This window comes from Mustela putorius, unplaced genomic scaffold (assembly GCF_011764305.1).
Source record: "Mustela putorius furo isolate JIRA1106 unplaced genomic scaffold, ASM1176430v1.1 tig00002088_pilon_pilon_pilon, whole genome shotgun sequence".
NCBI lineage: Eukaryota > Metazoa > Chordata > Mammalia > Carnivora > Mustelidae > Mustela > Mustela putorius.
The window spans coordinates 33,343-56,149 of record NW_025421946.1 but is presented as its reverse complement, the minus strand read 5'-3'; the positions used below and the strand labels follow the sequence as shown (position 1 = coordinate 56,149).

The window sequence follows — 22,807 nt, the reverse complement described above, 5'->3', positions numbered from 1 at the left end:
TGTTAATGTGACCATTCACTCTAATGGATTTTTTGTACGTATTGGTAATTGCTCTGGCTAGAACTTTCAGTACTATGTTGAATACCAAGAATGAGAACAAGCATTCTGTTCTCATTCTTAGTATTCCTGTTCCTAATGTTAGGGGAAAACTATTCAGCCTTTTATCCCTGAATACATTAGCTGTGGAATTTTCATAAATGTCCTTTATGGTCCTTTATGGTCCTAGTTTGCTGAGCATTTTATTATGAAAGGGTGGCCTGTGCTCTTTAAAAAATACTGACACTACACTCACCCCCTAATGTTAGGGGAAAACTATTCAGCCTTTTATCCCTGAATACATTAGCTGTGGAATTTTCATAAATGTCCTTTATGGTCCTTTATGGTCCTAGTTTGCTGAGCATTTTATTATGAAAGGGTGGCCTGTGCTCTTTAAAAAATACTGACACTACACTCATCTGCCTCTGAGGAGGCAGATGGCTGTTTAAAACAATACAGTATGGTGAAGGCAGTGCTATGTAATTTGTCAGAATTGGTTTTAATAGACCATGAAACTTCCATCTTATGCTACTGAGAAAACTACTTGTTTGGACCTTTGAAAGAAAGGAGATCCTTAGACCACCATACTGAAGAAACCACATGTAGATTCTCTGGACAAGAGTCCTAGTTGAGCCCTCCAACTATCCTGGCCTAGAAGCCAGACAGACATGAGAGTTGAAATTACTTGAAAACCCTCTAGTTTTAGCTACCAGTCATATGGGTCACTTTCAGAAATCTGAATGATTAAATCTGAGATCCTAAACAGTATGAAGCAGGGAACAGCCTAAGATTAACCTTTCTGAGTTCCCAGTCAATAAAACTTATGAGATGAGTTAGCTTATTTCCTTTTATTTTTTATTTTTAATAAACATATAATATATTTTTTACAACGTTCTTATTTTTTTAATTTTTTATTTTTATAAACATATATTTTTATCCCCAGGGGTACAGTTCTGTGAATCACCAAGTTTACACACTTCACAGCACTCACCATAGCACATACCCTCCCCAATGTCCATAACCCCACCCCCCTTCTTCCAAACCCTCTCCCCCCAGCAACATGTGGGCTTAAGGGGGTAGGAGAAGAATAAATGAAACAAGAGTTAGCTTATTTCATGCCTTCATGCCTCTAAACAGAAAGTTGATTAAACAGTAATAAGTAACCAAGCCGCTTTGTCTCATGTGAGATAAGGAAATGGAAAATGATATAGAAGCAGTATTTTAAAGGATTTCTGTTACATATTTATTTTCATAATATGGAGTATTATGCCTCCATCAGAAAGGATGAATACCCAACTTTTGTAGCAACATGGACGGGACTGGAAGAGATTATGCTGAGTGTAATAAGTCAAGCAGAGAGAGAGTCAATTATCATATGGTTTCACTTATTTGTGGAGCATAACAAATATCATGGAGGACAAGGGGTGTTAGAGAGGAGAAGGGAGTTGGGGTAAATTGAAAGGGGAGGTGAATCATGAGAGTCTATGGACTCTGAAAAACAATATGAGAGATTTGAAGTGGTGGAGATGTGGGACATAGAGGGCATGGATTGCATGGAGTACTGGTTGTGGTGAAAAAATAATGAATACTGTTTTTCTGAAAATAAATAAATTTTAAAAAAATTTAAAAAGATATAGAAAGACTAATTTCATTTAAAAAAGACATAATCTCATTCAAACTACATGGTTTCCTTTACTATGCAAAAGCTTTTTATTTTGATGCAATCTCAAAGATTTACTTTCTGGTTTTGTTTCCCTTCTCTTAGGAGACATATCTAGAAAAATGTTGTTATAGCCAATGTCAAAGAAATTACTGCCTATGGTCTTGTCTAAGAGTTTTTGGGTTTTAATTTTCACATTTAGGTGTTCACCCACTTTGAGTTTATTTTTGTGTATGGTGTCAGAAAGTGGTCCAGTCTCATTCTTTTTTATAATTTTTTCAAACTTCCCAGCACCATTTATTTAAGCAAGCAAAAGAAACCATCAATAAAACAAAAAGGCAACCTACTGGATGGGATGCAAATGATATATCCCATAAGAGTTAAATATCCAAAATATATAAAAAAGCTATACAACTCAACACATACACACACAAAAATTCAATTTAAGAATGGGCAGAAAATACAGACATTTATCCAAAGAAGAACACATACAAATGGACAATAACCACATGAAAAGATACTCATCATAGCTTATCATTAGAGAAATGCAAATGAAAACCACAATGAGATATCACCTCACAACCTCCAGAATGGTTAGAATCAACAACACAGGAAACAATAGGTACCACAACTTCTTTATCCATTAATAAATTTATGGACATTTGGGCTCTTTCCATAATTTGGTTACTATAGATAATGTTGCTATAAACATCAAGGCGCCTGTATCACAGAAATAGACTCTTATCTATAGAGAACAAAGTAATGGTTACCAAAAGGTAGCTGGCTGGGGGTATGGGCTAAATAGGTTATGGGGAGTAAGTAGCAGGGCACAGTTTGTTGTATGGACATGTTAAATCACTATATTATACACCTGAAACAAATATTACAATGTATATTAAGTAATTGGAATTTAAGTAAAAACTTTAAAAAATAAAAATAAAGCTACCAAGGAAAGATATAAGCAAACTAGCATGCTGGGCCCATAAGCATTTGTAAACTATGTGTAGTAGCATGTGGGAGTAGCTTTATGCTTAACTCATTAAAACTGCAGTGGAAATTTTTAAAAAGTCCAGACAGAAATATAAAACAAAACAGAAACCAGTAAAAAACAAAACAAAGAAACAAACAAAAAAGGGCAAACTGAATATAAAGCATGACACAAAAATATTGAAAATACATTAAAAAAATAAATATCTTTGTCAACTTGTTTCAAATAGCTTCTGAGATGGAGAGTTTCATATAGAAGATACACTGAGAAGTACTCTCAGGAAATACGCCTTTAAGGAAGTTTGTATAGGGCAGAGAGAGGGGCTGATGTTCAACACTATGGTTTTAATATTCATATCCATAGTGATGAATTATAAAGCATTTTAAGGTACTTACTGACTAGTTATTTATGTTTTAACAAATGTATGTATTTTTTATTTAAAGCAAGTAATTTGACACTTATAATTGAATTACAAAAGTTATTAGTATATCTTTATACAAGCCCTTTATCATCCACAAGAGGTGTAAAAATTTTCTCTCATCTTATGGCTTCCTTTTTCATTCTATTGCTAGTATCTTTCAAAGAAAAAAATATATATATATATTATTTTAATTTTAGTGAAGCCCAATCAATCATTTAAAAATATTTCTTGCTTTTGTTGTCAGATCTAAAATTTTATGTGAGCAATATTACAAATAATTTTAATTTTGGTTTTTGTACCTTAGCTCTCTGGTCCATTATAGGTTAATTTTTCTATGGCACAATGTAAGGATCTAAATTAATCTTTTTGCATGTGGATATCCAATTGTCCCGATCTGATATTATCAACCTACATATTATTAACTTTAAATATAAAACCTGCCATTCAATGATAATGATACTTCTCTCAACACCCCTGCTCAATTTTTCCTCTTTACTACTGGGTTAAACATAAGGTAACTCTACTTTTTTATAATGCAGGAAACATGAAATCTAACACAGACCTTCCAAGACCTCTGACTGGTTAGCTCTCTGTCTTGTTGAGGAAAACCCTCAGGACTCGCTCCCTAATCTGCTTGGTCCAGACCCCATAGATTACAGGATTCAGGGCCGGTGGAACAACCACATATTGGTTGGCCAAAAAAATGTGGATATATTGAGGAATATTGTGGCCAAATCGGTGTGTCAAGAAAGAGAAAAATGCTGGTGTGAAAAAAGCTAAGATAACACCAATGTGGGAGCCACAGGTGTTGAGAGCTTTGAGTCGAGCCTCCCTGGTAGGCAGGCAGAACACAGCATGGAGAATCCTGACATAGGAGAGAATTATAAGCAGCACATCCAATAATAAGAGAGAAATGTTGCCAAGGCCAAACAGAATGTTCACTTTGATGCTGGCACAGGCCAGACGGGCAATGCCCATGTGTTCACAGTAGGTATGAGGGATGATACGGTGGCCACAGAAGGGCAGCCTCAGGAGGAGAACCACCGGTGGGGCCACCATGTACAGGCTCCGCAGAATAGCAATGGCTCCAATGATGCTGATAATTTTGCTGGTGAGGATCATGGTATACTGAAGGGGTTTACAAATGGCTATGTAGTGGTCAAAGGCCATGGCCACCCACACAATGCTCTCCATGGCAGTGAAGAAATGGATGAAGAACATCTGGGAAAGGCAGCCTTCAAAAGATATATCCCTGATCCTGAACCAGAAGATGCCCAGCATTTTGGGGATGGTGGCTATGGACAAGCCCAGGTCGATGGAGTCCAACATGGCCAGAAAGTAGTACATGGGCTCATGGAGACTCTGTTCAGTCTGGATCACAAACAGGACAGCGGCATTCCCCAGTAGTGCAACAAGATACACAAAGAAAAAGGGAAATCCAATCCAAATGTGCACACCTTCCAAACCTGGGATACCCAAGAGGAGGAATGAAGAAGGAAGGAACTGGGTGTCGCTAAGTATAGCCATTCTTTCTGACACAATATTTGCACACTTCTGTTGTGGATGCAATTATTGACTTCACATTAGTGAGTTTTTCTCCTCTTCTCCCTAAGCCCAGATTTCTGATAAAATGCAAAAGAACATTTTTTTAAACTTTCTATTATTATGTTCAATTTTGATTCTCTCATTCTAGCTCAGAAAGAAGTAATTATTTTAGTCAACAGTACAATATTATATACTTTGAAATTGCTAAAAGACTATATCTTAAGTGTTCTCATCCCCCCAAAAATTGATAATTATGTAATGTGATAGGAAAAAACTATGGTGGTAATCATACTGTAATATATAAATGCATCAAATCAACACACCATATACCTTGACCTAAAAAGAGACTGACATAAAAGGAAAAATTGGGGAATGTATTGACCATACAGAGTTTTTCAACGTTCTCAAATACTCCTAAACTATAAAGCCACATACATGCAATGACCATGTACATGTCCAGGAAGGACCTGAGAAATCCCTAATCTGTCATCTCTGCCTGACCTTGAAGAAATAATATTAAAATACAGAATACAGTTCATTATACTAGAAAATACTTGATGCATTCAAGAAGCCATTTCCACCCCCCCAATCTCTCTCCTTCTCTGTCTCTCTCTCACGCACACACACACACACACACACACACAAAAGTAAGGGGTGTTTGGGGTTGACGTTACATTGCAGAATGTAATTTTTCTCACAAAAGAACAACAGAAAAATATCCCTAAGAATATAGATTTTTTTTAAAAATCAACAAACTAGTGAAATAAGTCAAGCAGAGAGAGTCAATTATCATATGGTTTCACTTATTTGTGGAGCATAACAAATAACATGGAGGACATGGGGAGTTAGAGAGGAAAAGGGAGCTGGGGGAAATTGGAAGGGGAAGTCAACCATGAGAGACTATGGACTCTGAAAAACAATCTGAGGGGTTTGAAGTGGCGGGGGGTGGGAGGTTGAGGTACCAGGTGGTGGGTATTATAGAGGGCACAGATTGCATGGAGCACTGGGTGTGGTGAAAAAATAATGAATACTGTTATGCTGAAAATAAATTTTTAAAAATCAACAAACTACTAGCAAATGAAAGGCAACAGCATGGTAAAAGGATCATATACCATGACTAATTGTAGTTTATCCCAGAAATGCAAGGTGGTTCAGGATAATCAATAAATATATTACCTAACATTAATGAAATAAAGAAAAAGGCACATAAACCTCTCAACTGATGCAGAAAAACAAATGACAAAACCTAGAAACCTTTCAAATACTCAATAAACTAAGAATAAAAGAAAATTTCCTTAAATGATAAAGGGCATTCATTAGGGGGGAAAACAACAAACTATAGTTTGTATCATACTCAATGATGAAAGACTGAAAACATTCTCCCTAAGATCATACCAAGACAAGAATGCCTGCTTTCAACATTACTATCTAACATTGTACTGGGAGTTCTAGCTAGAGAAATTAGGCAAGAAAAGCTCATTCAAATATGAAAGGAAGGAGTAAACTATGTCTATTTATAAATGATATAATCTTATGTGAAGAATATTGTAAAGAATACACCCAAAAAATGTATTAGAGGTAATAAATAAATTCAACAAAGTTACACAATACAGTTTTAACATACAGAAATCAGATGTATTTCCATATACTAGCAATGAATAATCTAAATAAGAAATTGAGAACTAAATTCCATTTACGACACCATCAAAAAATAATAACATATATATTAAGGAATAAACTTAACCAAGGAAGTGTGATATTTTTATATTAAAAGCTATGACATACTGCTAAAGGAGAGCAAACTCTATTCCCTTACTATATCAGGAGCTTAGAAATGAAAATACATATTGGAAATCCACAGGATTAATAAATTATACTGAGATTGTTCTGAACTTGATATCAAGACTGCCTTTGTGCTTAACCAAGGAATGATTCTGATTTCTATTTCCAAATTTTCTGAAATCTTTTATATCTAAAGGTAAATGATACAACATACAAGATAAATATTAGGTAGAATTCAATTGGAACTAGACACAGAACATATACAATTATTGATATCTAACATGACTTAGTGTCAAGTGAGAAAATATCATCTATCCTTGATAGATGTAAGCTGTAGTCTCACACATTCTTCAAGTCACAGTTACTTAGTTTACTGGAGAAACAGTGATGATGAGATAGAAAGAGATAAAGAGAGAGGGAGAGAAGGCAGGAGGAAGAGGGAGGGAGAAAGAGTAAGGGAGAGAGGGAGGAAGGGATGGAGATGGAAGGAATCAGATTAGAAAGAAGAAAGGGAGCAAGAATGACAGCAAGAACAAGAAAGGGAGCATTAAAATGCAAATGAGTAATGACTCTGGAGAAGGAAGTCAAAGCTTGAGGATTAATATGCAGAATATACATCTATGGAGCAGATGTTCTTATTCAAAAATTGTCACTCAGCCATGGCTTGCACTTTATTTTCTTCATCTACAGAATGACATTGTTGGATCAGTGTCCCTTCAGGGTCTAAGCTTAGCTAAAGAGAAGACACAGAGTAATGGGGAGAGTTCTCACCCTTTCCTATCAGGCATTCTACTCCCAAACCACTGCTGCCTCCAGAACACCTTCCTTTTCCATCAGCGCTTTCCCTTTGCCCAGTTACATGGGGTGGGTGAGCAGAGTGGGCAGCAAAGGTGACGTTGCCTTATCTGCCAACTCTAAAGGAATTCCAGTAGCAAATAAAAGTCTGGCTACTACTACCTACTCTAAAGGAAATCTAAAACAGAGGTGAGATTATTAAAATGTGGGTGGTATGTGCCTATGTTTTCCAAGTGTTGTCACAGAACTCTTATTTCTGTACAAATATCTTCACAACTCTCTCTCGGATCTGCTTGGTCCTGACTCCATAGATGACTGGATTCAGGGCAGGTGGGACAACCACATAGAGATTAGCCAAAAGGATGTGGATATAGCGGGGGATGTTTCGACCAAAACGATGCGTCATAAAAGAAAAAAATGCTGGTGTGTAAAAGCATAGCATGACACAGACATGAGAACCACAGGTATTGAGAGCCTTCAGGCGGGCGTCCCGAGAAGGAAGGCGGAAAACAGCTTGAAGGATAAGCACATAGGAGGAGGCAATCAGGATCACATCCACAATGATGTTGGAAATCACCATGAGCCCATAGATAATGTTGACCTTGATGGGTGCACAGGCCAACCGGGCAAGACCCATGTGCTCACAGTATGTATGAGGGATGATATGATGCCCACAGAAGGGCAGCCTCAGGATGAGAAACACAAACGGAGTCACCAGAATTAAGTTTCTTCCAACAACAACAGAGGCCAGGATGCCAATGGTTTTATGCGTGAGGATCATGGTGTACTGGAGGGGGTTGCAGATGGCGACAAAGCGGTCATAAGCCATGGCCACCAGGAGAACAGTCTCCATGCCTGTGAACATGTGGATAAAGAACATTTGAGTAAGGCAGCCCCCAAAGCTGATCTCTTGGAGTTTGAACCAGAAGATGCCCAGCATTTTGGGGATGGTGGATGTGGACAGACCCAGATCGATCATAGACAACACGGCCAGGAAGTAGAACATGTTGGAGACTGTGTTCGGTCTTGTTCACAAAAAGAATGGTGATGTTCCCCACGAGGGCAATCAGGTACACGATACAGAATGGGAAAGCAATCCAGATGTGGACAGTTTCCAGTCCTGGGATTCCTAGCAGGTGAAAGAAGGGGGGATGGAACTGGGTGTCATTGGTGGAAGCCATGCTCTGAGGAAGTGTCACTGAATTCCTGTCAAAGTGTCGGGATCTTATTCTCTTTATGGTCTTTTTCTTATTAAGGTCCTAAGAAATGAAAAGAACTTTAATTCATATGCTAGAGGCAAGGCAGAAGAGGTTGGTTACAAACATTAGACAGTCTCTTCTTTCCAGAGTGTAACTCAACAAAGTAGCACTCTTCATATACATTGTAGTTCTGAGATTTTTTATTGGCAATATTATCTGTGCCTTAAATTAATCATAATATGAGATATTTGTAGGAACTGAAAATACTTCACATTGCAGTACATATCTACTCTCCTTCAATACCAGGTCCACCATGATAGTCTTCTGTATGAAACATTCAGATATGATCTCTACATCTCTTGTTTCATATAACATACATATTTTTCCTTTCCATTTTTCCCATTTTTTTCAATTTTTATTATGATAGACTACACATAACATAAAATATACTATCTTCACCATTTTTAAGTCTAAGTTTCAGTAGTATTAAAGATATTCTTGTTTTGTACACCATAACCACTACCTCCAGACTTTCTTCATTTTGCAAAAGCTGAAAATCTGTACTCATTTACAGTCATTTCTCCATGGTCCCCTCTAACCATCTCTAGACACTACCAATATACATTTTTTGAAAACTATCCCCTTTTCACACATGTTCCAAGTTCTGGTACCCACCATTCTACTTTGTTACTTTTAGTTTTGTCTTTTTTTTTTTTTTTTTTTTGAGATTCCACATAAAACTGAGATCATGCAATATTTATCTATGTTACTCGCTTATTTTACTTTAGTATGATGTCCTTAGATTCATCCATGTTGTTGGAATGGCAGGATTTCCTTCTTTTTTAAGGCTGGATAATATCCTATGGTATGCATAGTGTACAATTTTAAATTTTCTATCCCCAAATAGGAATTTAAGTGGGCAAAAGTAAATGTTAAGCTGTGAAGTTTCTTCCCCATAGCTGTTGACTTCTGCAACCAATGAGACATATGAGACAGCAAATCTGATCTGATCCCTGTGATGAAGTTCTAGAACCTAGGTGAGGTTTGGTGGGCTGAGGTCCGGAGCCGACGACCAAGAAAGAATTCTTGAGACATCTTTGGTGCAAAATGGTGGTTTATTAAAGCACGGGGACAGGACCCGTGGGCAGGAAGAGCTGCTGCTGCCCGGGTTGTGAGGGGTGGTTGGTTATGTACCCTGCTGTTGGGGGAAGGTGAGGGGAAGGGAGGTTTCAGTGGAGTTTTCATATGCTAAAGAGGGCCTACAAGGTGCCAGGATGTTCCAGGCCTGCCAGAGGCCTTGCCCTTGCTGCTGGATCAATGTTGTCTTTAGACCAGCCATTAACATTAAGATCTTTGGGAGACCTTTTGGTGAGGTGTCACAATCCTGCTATCAATCGTCTTTGTTAGTGAGATTTAGAACATTTGTAAGCCAAGGGAGACTCCGGTCTAGCAGGATTGTGAGCTCTGCAAGTTAACTATTTGCTTATTGTTCATGGCAGTCAGGGCTGCCTGAGGGATGCTACACTTATGGAGGGGAAAGGGTGCAAGGCGCCAGCTTTTGCTTTGTCCTCAGCCAGCCTCCTGCTCCCTCATCATTCCCCCCTGAACAATTTTGACCCTTAAATCTTTAAGGTGGTTGAATGTGGAAGGTCTCATCTTCTGTAACTTCTTCCTGCTGAATAGGGGCGTAGAGCTGTCCCTACCTACTGGGGTCAATATTGATCAGTGGAGGAATGTATAGGGGAGTTACGAAAGGCGAATCCAGCGCTGACAGTGAAGGAGTGTCTTTGCGCGTGGTAAGGATCATCTGTCGTGGTGAAGTCATTGCAGCAATGGAGTCTCGGCACCAAGTAGAGAAACATGGAACAAAGCAACATATTAAAGTTAATAAGGCGATAAGAATGAGAAGCCGGAAAAGGAGATTTGGCCAGTCCTCCTTCAAACCAGGAACTTAACCATTCACTGAAAGAGAAGGATCTTGTAGGGCCTTAATCTGGGTATTCATGTCTTTTATTAGTCCTGTGACATTTTTGTGATAGTCTGGAATGTACACACAACATTCTGTCTTGATAATTACACATGTGCCACCCTGTGCTGCTGTCAGGACTTCTAAGGCCATCCTATTTTGTAGGACTGCCTTGCGTATTTGTGAGACTTCGGTATTAAGTAGGGAGATGCTGTTCAGTGAGTCATTGAGTGCCTTTGTAGTATATTTATTAAGGGCTTCTACATGCCACATGACATCCTCTAGTCCCGCAGATGGAACAAAGATGGATGCTAAGTGATCATACCATTTAAAAACAGATCGTGTCCATCTTTGTTTCAAGTTGGGGAGATTAGCTGGAGTTGTAATGGTTTTAGTAATGCGCCCATGAATCCAGGCAAATCCTAAGGTACAGCGACCTATGTACCCTGGAGGAAGCCAGGGCCACAGGTTGGTTCCACATATCCAGTGGGTTCCATTTGGAGCTGGCCATCTAATGCCAGGTCACCTTACCCAATCAGTAGCAAAACATTCAGTAGCCTGGAGTACTATTATTTGGGAACACATTTCTTATGATAGCCATCCTCGATACTGTGTGTTATTTGTTCAAGTATCCTACGTATGATTCTTTTGTTCCCAGCATAAAACTGCCTTTTAACTGAGCTGTCCAATCGTGGGTGTGAACCACAAATATGTATCCCGGATCTGATATATGCCATCTTCAGTATAGCGATAAGGAGGGTTTTGTAACTTAGGCCCATATTTGATTGGGGAGTTATGGCTTGATAGCAATCCCCTTTCCTTCCAAATAGCTCCATGGGCATGTAGTACCAGGAAAGCATATTTGGAGTCAGTATAAATGTTAATTCTTAGACTTTGGCAATTGCAAAGTGCTAGTGAGCACTATGGCACACCTAGCTTTTCTTATTTTTTTTCTATGAAAACTACTGTCATCAGAAAACCAACTGTCATTCATATTTTTAACAGGGGCATCTTAAATCTGGCCAGATAGAGTAAGCAAGATTAATAACCTTTTTTGCTCTATAGAGAAAGAAGTACAGTGGTCAGGTTCAGGAATACAGGTAACTAGGTTTAAAGTTTGACAAGTTTTAAGTATTATTTCTGGCATATCTGTAAGTATGGCCCAATATTTAATTAGTTGGCCTCCATCACACACTGGTGGCCTTTGATTTCCAAGACAAATCTGGACCTGATGTGAAGTCATTACAGTCAGGGACTGTCCCATAGTGAGCTTTGAGGCTCTTTTATGAGGGCTGTTCTAGGTTTTGCTAAAGCATCTATTTGCAATTGCACCTCAACGGAGGTGGCCTCTAGGATAAATATGACAAAGGGGTGAAACCAATAAGAAGACCTTTGAGTGGTCCAGCCTTAACAATATCCTGATTACAGAGGATCACTGGCAAGTGAGAGAAAACTTGTCAAGAGATAAGGGGAGTCCCCCATGGATCATTCAATCCACTCATAAAGAAAGTGGGGTCATCCACGGTGCCTCCAAGTCCATAGTTGATCCTATGGAGTGTGACAGGTTGGCTTTTAGGCAATTTCATTATCCCAGCCACACACAAGGTATTAGTTAAGTTATATAATTGTAGGAAATTAATCCCATTTTCCAGTTGTTTAATCATGTGCCGTGGGGTCTGCTAATATCCCCACAAAACAGTAAGATCGACTAAAGAAGCTATTGTGCAACTTCTCTGAAGTTTACCTCAAATTGTTTAGCTTAGGTAAACAAACATTTAAAGACAATCAAATCTAGAATTCAACACCCATAAAGGTGTGTTATTAAAACATTTTTTTTCTCTAAAATAACCCTCATTTACAGAGATAGCCAAATCAGGACTAATTCACTTGTGAAACAAGTCCAGTTTTAACAAACTTGGCCTATTATTTACATAAGCTCAGCAAGAACAGTGAGTGTGATCAATAGATCTTTTAGAATCTGCTTTGCTGGAACTTTGTATAAGGAATCTCTAGGTTGAACTTTTAGTAGCCTCTCCGGGCCAGAAGCCAAGCCCTGTACTTGCCATCAGGCATGCCTGCAATACCTGTTGATTTGGGCGAGTTCCTCTTCCCGAGACTGCACCTACCAAGGAGTGACATTCTTTACTCACCTGGTGAGGCTGCTGGGAACTCTGTAAGCAAGGTATCAGGCCAACAGTCCCAAGGGGCTTTATGGCTCCAGGTTTCATAAAGTCAACCTTAGTTCCTTAAAGCTGTCTGGTCATATCTGAGTCTTTTCAAATATGACATCCCAGTCAAAGCCTTGGTAAAATAACCCATGTTTCCAATGGTGTCCTGTTAAAGGAGAACAGATTCTTATTGAACTTATGCAAATGACTGATTGCCATGGAAGAAAGAATACTTAACTGAGACCTTTTGGTTTCAGAGGGTTCAGATAGAGAGAAAAGGTGAATGCTTTGAGCACTTTTATAAATGAGCACTTTTACATCTCTGTAAAGTTACAGATAACTTAAGAAAAAGTATCCCTAGTCTGGAAGAGCAAACATTAGAGAGAACCAGCAATGTTTAAAGTAAGACAAAACATTAAGAGACACAACACTATAATCTTTTAGTTCATTAGTCCCAGGTTACTAATTCTGGTGAATGCAGCTTTAGTCCGTTTTGGAAATTCTTACCCATTTCAGTTTTAGGATTTTCAAGCATATCAAATATCTATATTTGTCCTGAAAGTCCTTTACAGGAATCTCCTTGAAGATAATTTTACAAGAGAATTAAAACAATTATAAATGACAAAAACTCAGAATGGATATGGTTAGAGCTAAAGAGACACGGGAGTTTACAATTTAGCTGCAAGGAAATCAGGTTACTTCTGTGACACATAACATTCTCATAATTACAGTATCAAGCGGTGATCTCTCAAAACATTAAAACTTTAGGAAGTGCGTAGAATCTCTAGAATAGTTATAGCGTTTTCCCAAATGTAACCCAAGGTTTATCATTGGTTCAGTAGTACTTCATGAGCAACTTCACATACCAAGGAAAAGCCGGAGTTAAAGAAAAGCCAAATTTAAATCCTGTCAACATTTGCTAAAATTTTAGAAAGTGTTGAAGCACATGCCTAAATATAATTAGGGATGTTAAACACCTGATAAAACAAAGCATAGAAACTGGTTTTTCTGGGCAGGCAAAGAGAAAACTATTTACATTTTCTTAACAGCAGATCAATTGTTCTAAGAAAACATTGTCCTTTTGAACAGAGACAATTTCAGTCTTGTACCAACGTACCTTTAAAACCCATTCATTTCAATCTTCGTTCATTCTTGACTATAGCTAAAATTCCTTTTCTGAAGATTTCCCTTCACAAACCTTCTACAACTTTCCTTTGCATTCAGGTTTTGTCCCAAGGCATTTCTTTCTAAACAACCATCTCATTTAGGACAAAATTACCTTCCCTTACCTTCCACAAAATGTATTCCCATTCCTTAAGTCTTTCTTACATATCTCCTACTTTCCTACATACAGAGTTTCCCTTTATTTCCATCAGTCTACACTAAGCAGAACTTTGTATTCTTAGAAACACCTTTAGTTATTAACCAAGTGTGAACTGTTACAACAGAATTCTTCAGGTGGCAAATTTATGAATCAGTTAAGTGGCAAACAAGTTTACCAACAGATTTAAATACTCTTAGTTTCTTTGCAGTAAGAAGTCAAAAGCACAAACCTACATTCAGTAATTAATGACTTAGCATTTTATCCTGTTTGGTTAAGACCTAGATGTCCACAATTTAATTCCATTTGTCATCCAAGCAAAACTTTAAAACTTTCAGGTTACCAAAGACTTTGAAAGCTACTTCAGCAATTACCCATTAGAACTTTGAGACAGACAATTAACCATCAGTTTAGTATTTTCTTTGCTAACAAATTTTAATAACACAAGCTTATTTAACCTTCAGTAAACTTCCAAGTTTCACATTACTGCTGATAACTTAAAAGACACGTCTTTCTTAATTAAACCAACAAACTTAACTTAGTTCCAATAGTGATTTACGTTCCACCTGGGCCCACTCCACTTTGAATGTTTACCTGAGACATGCGTGGGAAGATCTGGAGTGGGGGTATTCTTGCTCCTTGACAGTGAAGAGAGAAGGAGCCGTGGTGCATGATCTAGAGGCTAGTCATACAGGCTGCACGCACCTTGGTGCAGAAACACAATAAGGGGGAAACAGAAGAAACAAAGCACTGCCAGGAGGCAGAGAAAAGATTCCCGGTTTCAGAGCTCTTAAGCCCCAGAGGAGCAGACACCATGCTTTCCCACCAGCAAGGGGCGAGGGGTTAGGCAGTCCAAGTCAGGCCAGAGAACACAGGGAAACTTCCCCGAAACAAAGAGAGTTTCGGCAGCTGCTTGGGAATATTCCTTATCGTCTCTGTCTCAAGTTAGACCAACCCCAGTTGGCTCCAGTTATAGCCATTAACACGGGACGTGAGTGAGGGAGAAGCCCCCACATCTATTAAGAGAAACAGAGAAATAAAGCCAGAGTCCCCTTTGCTAGGGATGGCCCAGCAACCTGGGTTTACTAGAAGGCTTATTTACGTAATTACCATCCAATATGTCAGGAGAAAGTTTACTAGCTGACTCATTTGGGCAAACACATTTCGCAAAAGCCCCTTAGTCTGGGGTCCTGGTATAGAGCAATAAAGGCCTAGGTATGAGCAGTGAAGGTATCCTAGGTCCATTTGCCCTGTTTCCTGCAGAGGAGATCTAACGGATAGATCCCACTGAGGCCATGCAGTGTTACAGGAGCTCAGTCCTTTCCTAAGTTTTGCAATCCAAATTATTTCCAGTGGGTTAAAAGGCACCCCAAGGTAGAGTCCTTGGGAACTTAAGAAGCCTACTGAGGCCATGCTTCCATAAAAGTAAAGAAGGTCCATTACCAAATACCCCCTGACTCCTGGGTAGCGTCCCACGCAGGATATGTCAGAGGTTCCTGTGTGTCAAAAGCGACCAGAGGCGTACCTCAAGATATCGCTATTGATCACCATCCTGCCTTCCCTGGGAAGACATTCCTGCCATAAAAGGCCCTGGAGGGGTGCCGGCGTCCCTCCACTTCCCCATCGCATCCTAGGCTGCTGATGGGTGCCTGGTGAATGGACTAAAACGGTTGTGCCATGCTATCGTATGTCCTGAAGACTGCATACTGTTTTGCCATATTAACCCACAAAAACGCTAGAGAAGTTTTGGCAAGGGAAATTACTCAATTTCATAGCTTTAGGCGGTTTGCAGAAGACACTGACGAGAAACAGTAAAGTCTGAAATCCATCATGGTCTATGCGACATTCCAACACATGTGGCCCTTGCAGCCAACTTCCCTAGGAAACAGTCCCCGGTTGCGTTTTAATTCAATCGGGTACTGGTTTCGGCCGGCTCCCAGTGGAGGTCCCGCGGCCAGAAGTGGCTAGACCGGGCATGTGGAGGGGATCACATTAGATCAATCAGGAGGAAACCTCACACGGGAGTCTTAAGATTGGCAGCCGTCCTGGTGACTTAGTTGGCTGTCCCGTGCCCAAGAGAGACAACTTTCTATAAGAACAGGAATAAAGAGAGGCCATCAAGTTTCTGGGTCTTATTGCCATTCCGGCCAGGGTACTAATTTACAGCCAAAAGGCAGACGCTCTCCTCCCCGTGGAGTAGCCACGGGCTAGAGGATTACAGCCTGAGCAATTGACATGCAAGTGTTCCAATAAGCCCATACTCCTTGAAAAAGCCCCTGAAATCAGAGTAAATGGAGAGAAAATACTCACCAATTTTGCACCGAAGCTCAGAGTCCAAATGTAAAGACTCACAGCCCCACGTTGGGCGCCATATGATGAAGTTCTAGAACCTAGGTGAGGTTTGGTGGGCTGAGGTCCGGAGCCGACGACCAAGAAAGAATTCTTGAGACATCTTTGGTGCAAAATGGTGGTTTATTAAAGCACGGGGACAGGACCCGTGGGCAGGAAGAGCTGCTGCTGCCCGGGTTGTGAGGGGTGGTTGGTTATGTACCCTGCTGTTGGGGGAAGGTGAGGGGAAGGGAGGTTTCAGTGGAGTTTTCATATGCTAAAGAGGGCCTACAAGGTGCCAGGATGTTCCAGGCCTGCCAGAGGCCTTGCCCTTGCTGCTGGATCAATGTTGTCTTTAGACCAGCCATTAACATTAAGATCTTTGGGAGACCTTTTGGTGAGGTGTCACAATCCTGCTATCAATCGTCTTTGTTAGTGAGATTTAGAACATTTGTAAGCCAAGGGAGACTCCGGTCTAGCAGGATTGTGAGCTCTGCAAGTTAACTATTTGCTTATTGTTCATGGCAGTCAGGGCTGCCTGAGGGATGCTACACTTATGGAGGGGAAAGGGTGCAAGGCGCCAGCTTTTGCTTTGTCCTCAGCCAGCCTCCTGCTCCCTCATCACCTGGAGCTGGAAGAATGGGAAGTAATTATTTAATGCACACAGGATTTCATTCTGGAGTGATGACATTTTATACAACTAGATAGTGGTAACAGTTGCACAGTGTTGTAAATGTACTAAGTGCTGCTGAGTTGTAAACTTTAAAATGACTAAAATGCTAACTTTTATGTATATTTCACAATAAAAAAGAGTTGCTGGAGATATATATATAGCTATATCTATATCTAGATTGATCTATCTATAGATAGATCTATATATATAGATCGATCTATCTATAGATCGATCTATATATATAGATTGATCTATCTATATCTAGATTGATCTATATATATAGATCTATATATATAGATAGATCTATCTATATCTAGCAACTTTATCTATATATATAGATATATATATATCTATATATACCTATCTTCCAAAGAATTAGACCAAACATTTCATAGACTGAAAACAGAATGAGAGTTGCTGGAGATATAGATATAGAGAGATAGATAGATATAGATATAGATATAGATATAGATATAGATATAGATATAGATTAGATAGATATAGATAGATACAGATATATTCCAAAGAATTAGTCCAAGCATTTCATAGACTGAAAACAAAATAAGGAAGAAGGAAGGAGAGAAAAAGAGAAAATATTAATGATTATAAATATTATGTGAAATAACAAAAACTGGCAATTGACTGAGTAGCAGACAGCAAGGTTCACTGAAATTTCCCTAGAGCTTTCTCTTTGTCTGGTGTAATGACCAAAGGGAATCCCTATTCATTTTCATTTCGCCGGGAAGGTAGACCCCGGGGGGAGGGGCCGGCTCCCGGCAAGCGGCGGAGCAACCGTGCACAAAATCAGGACTTTTAAAAGTCTGTTCCGCTGAGGGACATCGCTCCAGAGGCTAAACCGGGGCGAAGCCCAGGTGGGGTCAGCGTGGCCTCAGGTCCCGCAGGGTCACGAAGGATCGGGGGTGTCTGAGTGTCACAGAGCTTGCGGGTATTGGAACGGGAAAGCCGGCTACAGAGACAGAGCCGACAGTAAGCTCGCAGCTCCGTGTTACCTTGAACCGGTCACAGGCTCGGTGAGCTTGGAGCGTGGCCGGAGGTCAGGCAGACGGGAGTAACTGGGTGTTGTTCTCTGAGGGCGCACTGAGGAGTGGGGCCCTGGGCTCTCGGCTCCTATTCATTTTCATTTCAATGTCTCAGACTGCCTAGCACCTGAAGACTTCATTACAAATCCCCTCAACATACACGACAACATTTTGTTAATACTTCTTAGTGTGTATTGAGGTCATATATATATATATATATATATATATATATATATATGTAAATTTCAGCATCTGAATTCAGAATTGTTAAATGACTCCCTAAGATGGAAGATAGGGAACTTGGTAAGTTTTTCTGATCAGTGAATCTGCAATATATGCTTAAGATTGCAACTGGTTTCATAGAAATTGAGTTAAGACGGTGAATATTGGGGCAGGGAATGAAATGGCACAGATCACTGGTCTGGGGAGATGTAGGAAGAAGACTAAGTTGGGAAAAATTTGGAAAGGAAATATCTGCTAGGCACCGACACTCTTTCAGACACATAAAACCTCATCCGGCAAGAATAGAATCAGAATCCATTCCATACCACAGCGCCAGTGATATTAAATGCTATTACTTTTGCTTCTTTTTCCTATACATATTACCTTCATAGTGAGTGAGATACAAAGAAAAATAAAGTCATAGTAAGCAATTAAGGATAGAGTAATGAGCTTGAACTCCCTTATAGTTAGACTGATTCCACACATATCCTTGAAATAAAAAAGGATACAATATGCTGATCAGCTGTTGGTCTCTCTCTATACTTTACATTTCAAAAGGATTAAACTGAATTCAACCTTGATTATTGGGAGACCTGACTTTACAACTGATACCATGACCCAAGAGAAGAGAAGAGGTGAAAATCATAGCTACAGCAAAAACAAAAAAAAAATGTCTTTGGAACTAAATAAATAGATGTATAGTAAGGAATTTTGCTTTACCTAAGAGAGGTCTGGCCTTTGTTCTTGGCTTCTAGGAAGTAATCTGTCATATCTGATAGGAGTTTGGGGGGGGGGGCTGCTCAAACCAGATCTTAGTGTGAAGGGACTGGCCATATCATAAATAACAACAATATAACTTAGGAGTAAGACTTTGGGTCATGTGGCATCAGTCTGAAGATTGAGTTCAACCATCTGTGCAATTAATCAATCATGTATACATAATGAAGATCCAGTAAAAACTATGGACACCAAAGCTAAGGTGATCTTCCCTGGTTGGCAGTACGACTCTATACATATTGTCACACAATAATGCCAGGAGGGTAACTCATCCTGACTCCATGCAGAAGGACAACGGATGCTTCATATTTACAAACATCACACTCTGCCCTGAGCATCTCTTCCTTTGTCTGATTTTAATTTTTCCCTATAATAAACTGTAACCATGAGTGTAATAGTTTTCAGGGAGTTCTGGGAGCCCTTCTAGTAGATTACTAAACTTGGGGGTAGTTTGGGAAACTTCGTGAACTGGCAGTTGATGTCAGAAGTGAAGACTGTATCAGGAACTATGCCTTCAAAGTTTGCTGTGTAGCCAGCTCCAGAGCGCAGATCAGATTTAATTATCACATTGTCCTCTCAACAGCTATAGAAGTCAACAGGTTCTTCAGAAAGAACTTCATCTGGGAAAGATTATCATTCCTCCTTGACAATTTATCTTAATTTCCTACTTGGGAATATCTTAATTTTGGATATCTGAACCCTAAGAATTTTGTGGGTCTGCTGCTAGATTCTCAGTTCTGTTCCATTGTCTCTTTTTCTTTTTCTTCTTTTAACAGTAACACTGCCATAATCATCACAGTTTTGTAGAAAATTTCAATAGATGATATGGAAGATCTTCCCAATTCTTAGCTCTGAGGTAGTTTGGTTATTCTAGGTCCTTTGTTTCCCTACTCCTTATTTTTCCTTCTCCCTCCTTTCACTATTTCAATGAACAAGTTTGCAAAGATAGATCCACATCAGTGTCACAAAGCTTAGTTTCACCTAATTTCACATCTTGATTCTGCTGCATATTAGTGTAGTAAGTAATCGGAAGTTAATGAACCTGGCAAAACTTCACTCTTCCATAAACCAGACACCAGCAGAACTTGTGCTATGGAACTGTGGGGTAGAACTAAATGAGATAATATTGGAAATAATGACAACAACAATGCCAAATTAATGATAGCCATGACTATTGTGGCAGTTTTTATTATTCCCAATTTTATTATCTCCTAATATTGTTTATTTAGTTCGTTTAATTCCTCTGAACCCATAATTTCAAAAAAGACATAGTGTTAGCCTCTACCTGGCTCATTAGCTTATCTCACTTGTGGTGCACATCAGGAGTGATACTGGAATTACTTATGGAGAGCTGAAAAGGGCGAAAGAATCAAAGGTTTTTAGAAAAACTTATTTCCAAAATTAATCTTTTGTTAGGAAATATTTTTATTTTTAAATTTTGTAGATCTCAGTTCAACGTGAATGCATTGTCCAATGGGAAACAGCAATAACTTTTGAAAATCATGCTATCGTCAGCCCACAGAAGAATGTCTTCTTTCAACGTCACTGACTCTCACCCTTCTTCATTCCTATTGCTGGGGATTCCAGGGTTGGAAATTGCACAAATCTGGCTTGGATTTCCCTTCTGTGTTGTGTATCTAATTGCTCTTGTTGGAAATGTTATCATTCTGGTTGTTATCTGGATTGAACGTAGCCTTCACCAACCCATGTTCTACTTTCTGGCCATGCTGTCAGTGATTGACCTAAGTCTCTCTACTACTACTATCCCCAAGATGCTGGGTATCTTCTGGTTCAACCTTCAGGAGCTGTGCTTTGGGTGCTGTGTTGCTCAAGTCTTTTTTGTCCACTTTTTTACAGTCATGGAGAGCATTGTACTTCTTGCCATGGGTTTTGATCGCTATGTGGCTATTTGCAACCCCCTCAGGTACAGTATGATCCTCACTGACAGAGTCATTGGTGTGATTGCTGTGGTGGTGGTTCTAAGAAGCTTATGCATGATTGCACCCATCATTTTTCTCCTCCTGAGGCTGCCTTACTGCGGACATAGAATCATCCCTCATACCTATTGTGAGCACATGGGAGTGGCACGTCTAGCTTGTGCCAGCATTAATGCCAATGTCTACTATGGTCTTGGGAATATTTCTATCTTGTTTCTGGATGTGATTCTCATCATTATCTCTTATGCTAAGATTTTATATGCTCTCTTCCACCTCCCCTCCCAAGATGCCCGCCTGAAGGCTCTGAATACCTGTAGCTCCCATATTTGTGTCATCTTTGCCTTCTTTGGTCCAGCTCTCTTCTCCTTTCTCACTCACCGCTTTGGTCATGGCATCCCCCAGTATATCCATATCCTTCTGGCTAATCTCTATGTAGTCATACCCCCTGCCCTCAACCCAGTCATTTATGGCATCAGAACCAAGCAGATCCAGCAGCGGGTACAGAGTCTGTTTGTTGAAAAATGATTGAATGAGGGGTAATTCATTCAGTTTATGAAGGCATAGAGTCTGAAAAGACAAACATTCATGATGAAATTAATATAAATTTCTTTCACCAAAGTTAATTGTGTGTGTGTGTGTGTGTGTGTGTGTGTAATCATAAAAGCATATTGTTTGTAGTTGTTGGAAGCATGTATGTGTCTGTCTAACTGTGTACCTGCAATGATATCCTCTATTGACCCCTGGCATAGAATATTACATACAAGAGTAAATTTGAAGGGGGAGAACTTTGATTCAGTGAAATAACTTTCTGTTAAAACTGTGTGGTGTTCTAGATATCTTACAAGTAATAAGACTTCTTTCATACAGGTGTTCAACTAGAGATCACATAGTCAATGACAGGTATTGAGTGAAATGCAAAAATGTTCTATAAGTAATAAAGTACTGCTTAAAAATAAGTAGTATAATTTTTACTAAAGACTTTGGAAGCAAAAGATGGAAATTAGACTAGACCTTTTGGTATTTATTTTTTCCCTTTCTGTGCTTTCAGGTTCCTGATTCTATGAAGTTTCTTATTAGCTTAATCCCTATATCATACACTCTCATTTTTGAACTGGCAAATTTAATACATGTCATATGGATAGCCCTTTTTGGAGTTAACAAATACTTATGGAACAAATGAAAATTGTAAAAGGGAATATTTGTCAACAACTAATAAAGTAATTTAGTTTAAAATACAGACAATAAAAATAGATAATATTACTTAACAATTAGAGTCATATTTTGGATTAAAAGCATACAGTAATGCAACAGAATGTACGTTACATATCATTTGAAATAGAATTATTGGAAAAGACAGACTCCAGAAAATTAATAAACACAATAAATCTATCCTTCTTGACATAGGAAAATATCATTAGCAATAAGACCCAAGAAAACAAGAGCAAAGAGTCAAGTCAAGGGAGTTGAGGGAAACTGGAAGGGGAGGTGAACCATGAGAGACTTTGAACTCTGAAAAACAATCTTAGGGTTTTGGAGGGGCAGGGGGTGGGAGGTTGGGGTAGCCAGGTGGTGGATATTAAAGAGGGCATGTGTTGCATGGAGCACTGGGTGTGGAGCAAAAACAATGAATTCTGTTACACTGAAAAGAAATTTTAAAAATATTGCATATGAAAAAAAAGCATACAGTGGTCTGAAGTTTATTGTATAGAAAACTGAATAGTACTGAAGTTTATGAAGTGGTGAGTAAAATGATTGTGTGGAATTTTAGAAAGTCTTATCTCACACTAGATTTGGGAAGGATAAGATATCGAAATTAGTGAAGCACAAAGTTAATTTTCAGGTATCTTTGTGATTCAGGAAGAACTAGAATTTGGATAGTGGTAATGCAAATGAAGATGAGGTATCTTGTGTGAAATAGGAGACATAGCATATTCTTTAGCTACAAAGTA

The 22,807-nt window shown here is 39.1% G+C and overlaps 2 protein-coding genes and 1 pseudogene across 2 annotated transcripts; 1 reads left to right on the top strand and 2 right to left on the bottom strand.

The window, feature by feature from the left end:
• Positions 1 to 3,687: 3,687 nt before the first annotated feature.
• Positions 3,688 to 4,638, bottom strand: LOC123394252 (olfactory receptor 52E8-like). Its single transcript, XM_045088010.1, has one exon. It carries the CDS (start codon positions 4,630 to 4,632, stop codon positions 3,688 to 3,690), a length of 945 nt encoding a protein of 314 aa, XP_044943945.1. The 5' UTR covers positions 4,633 to 4,638.
• A 2,839-nt stretch (positions 4,639 to 7,477) lies between these two features.
• On the bottom strand, positions 7,478 to 8,423 carry LOC123394251 (annotated as a pseudogene).
• A 12,024-nt stretch (positions 8,424 to 20,447) lies between these two features.
• LOC123394250 (olfactory receptor 52E8-like) lies at positions 20,448 to 21,383 on the top strand. The gene has a single exon (XM_045088009.1). It carries the CDS (start codon positions 20,448 to 20,450, stop codon positions 21,381 to 21,383), a length of 936 nt encoding a protein of 311 aa, XP_044943944.1.
• The last annotated feature ends 1,424 nt before the right edge of the window (positions 21,384 to 22,807 follow it).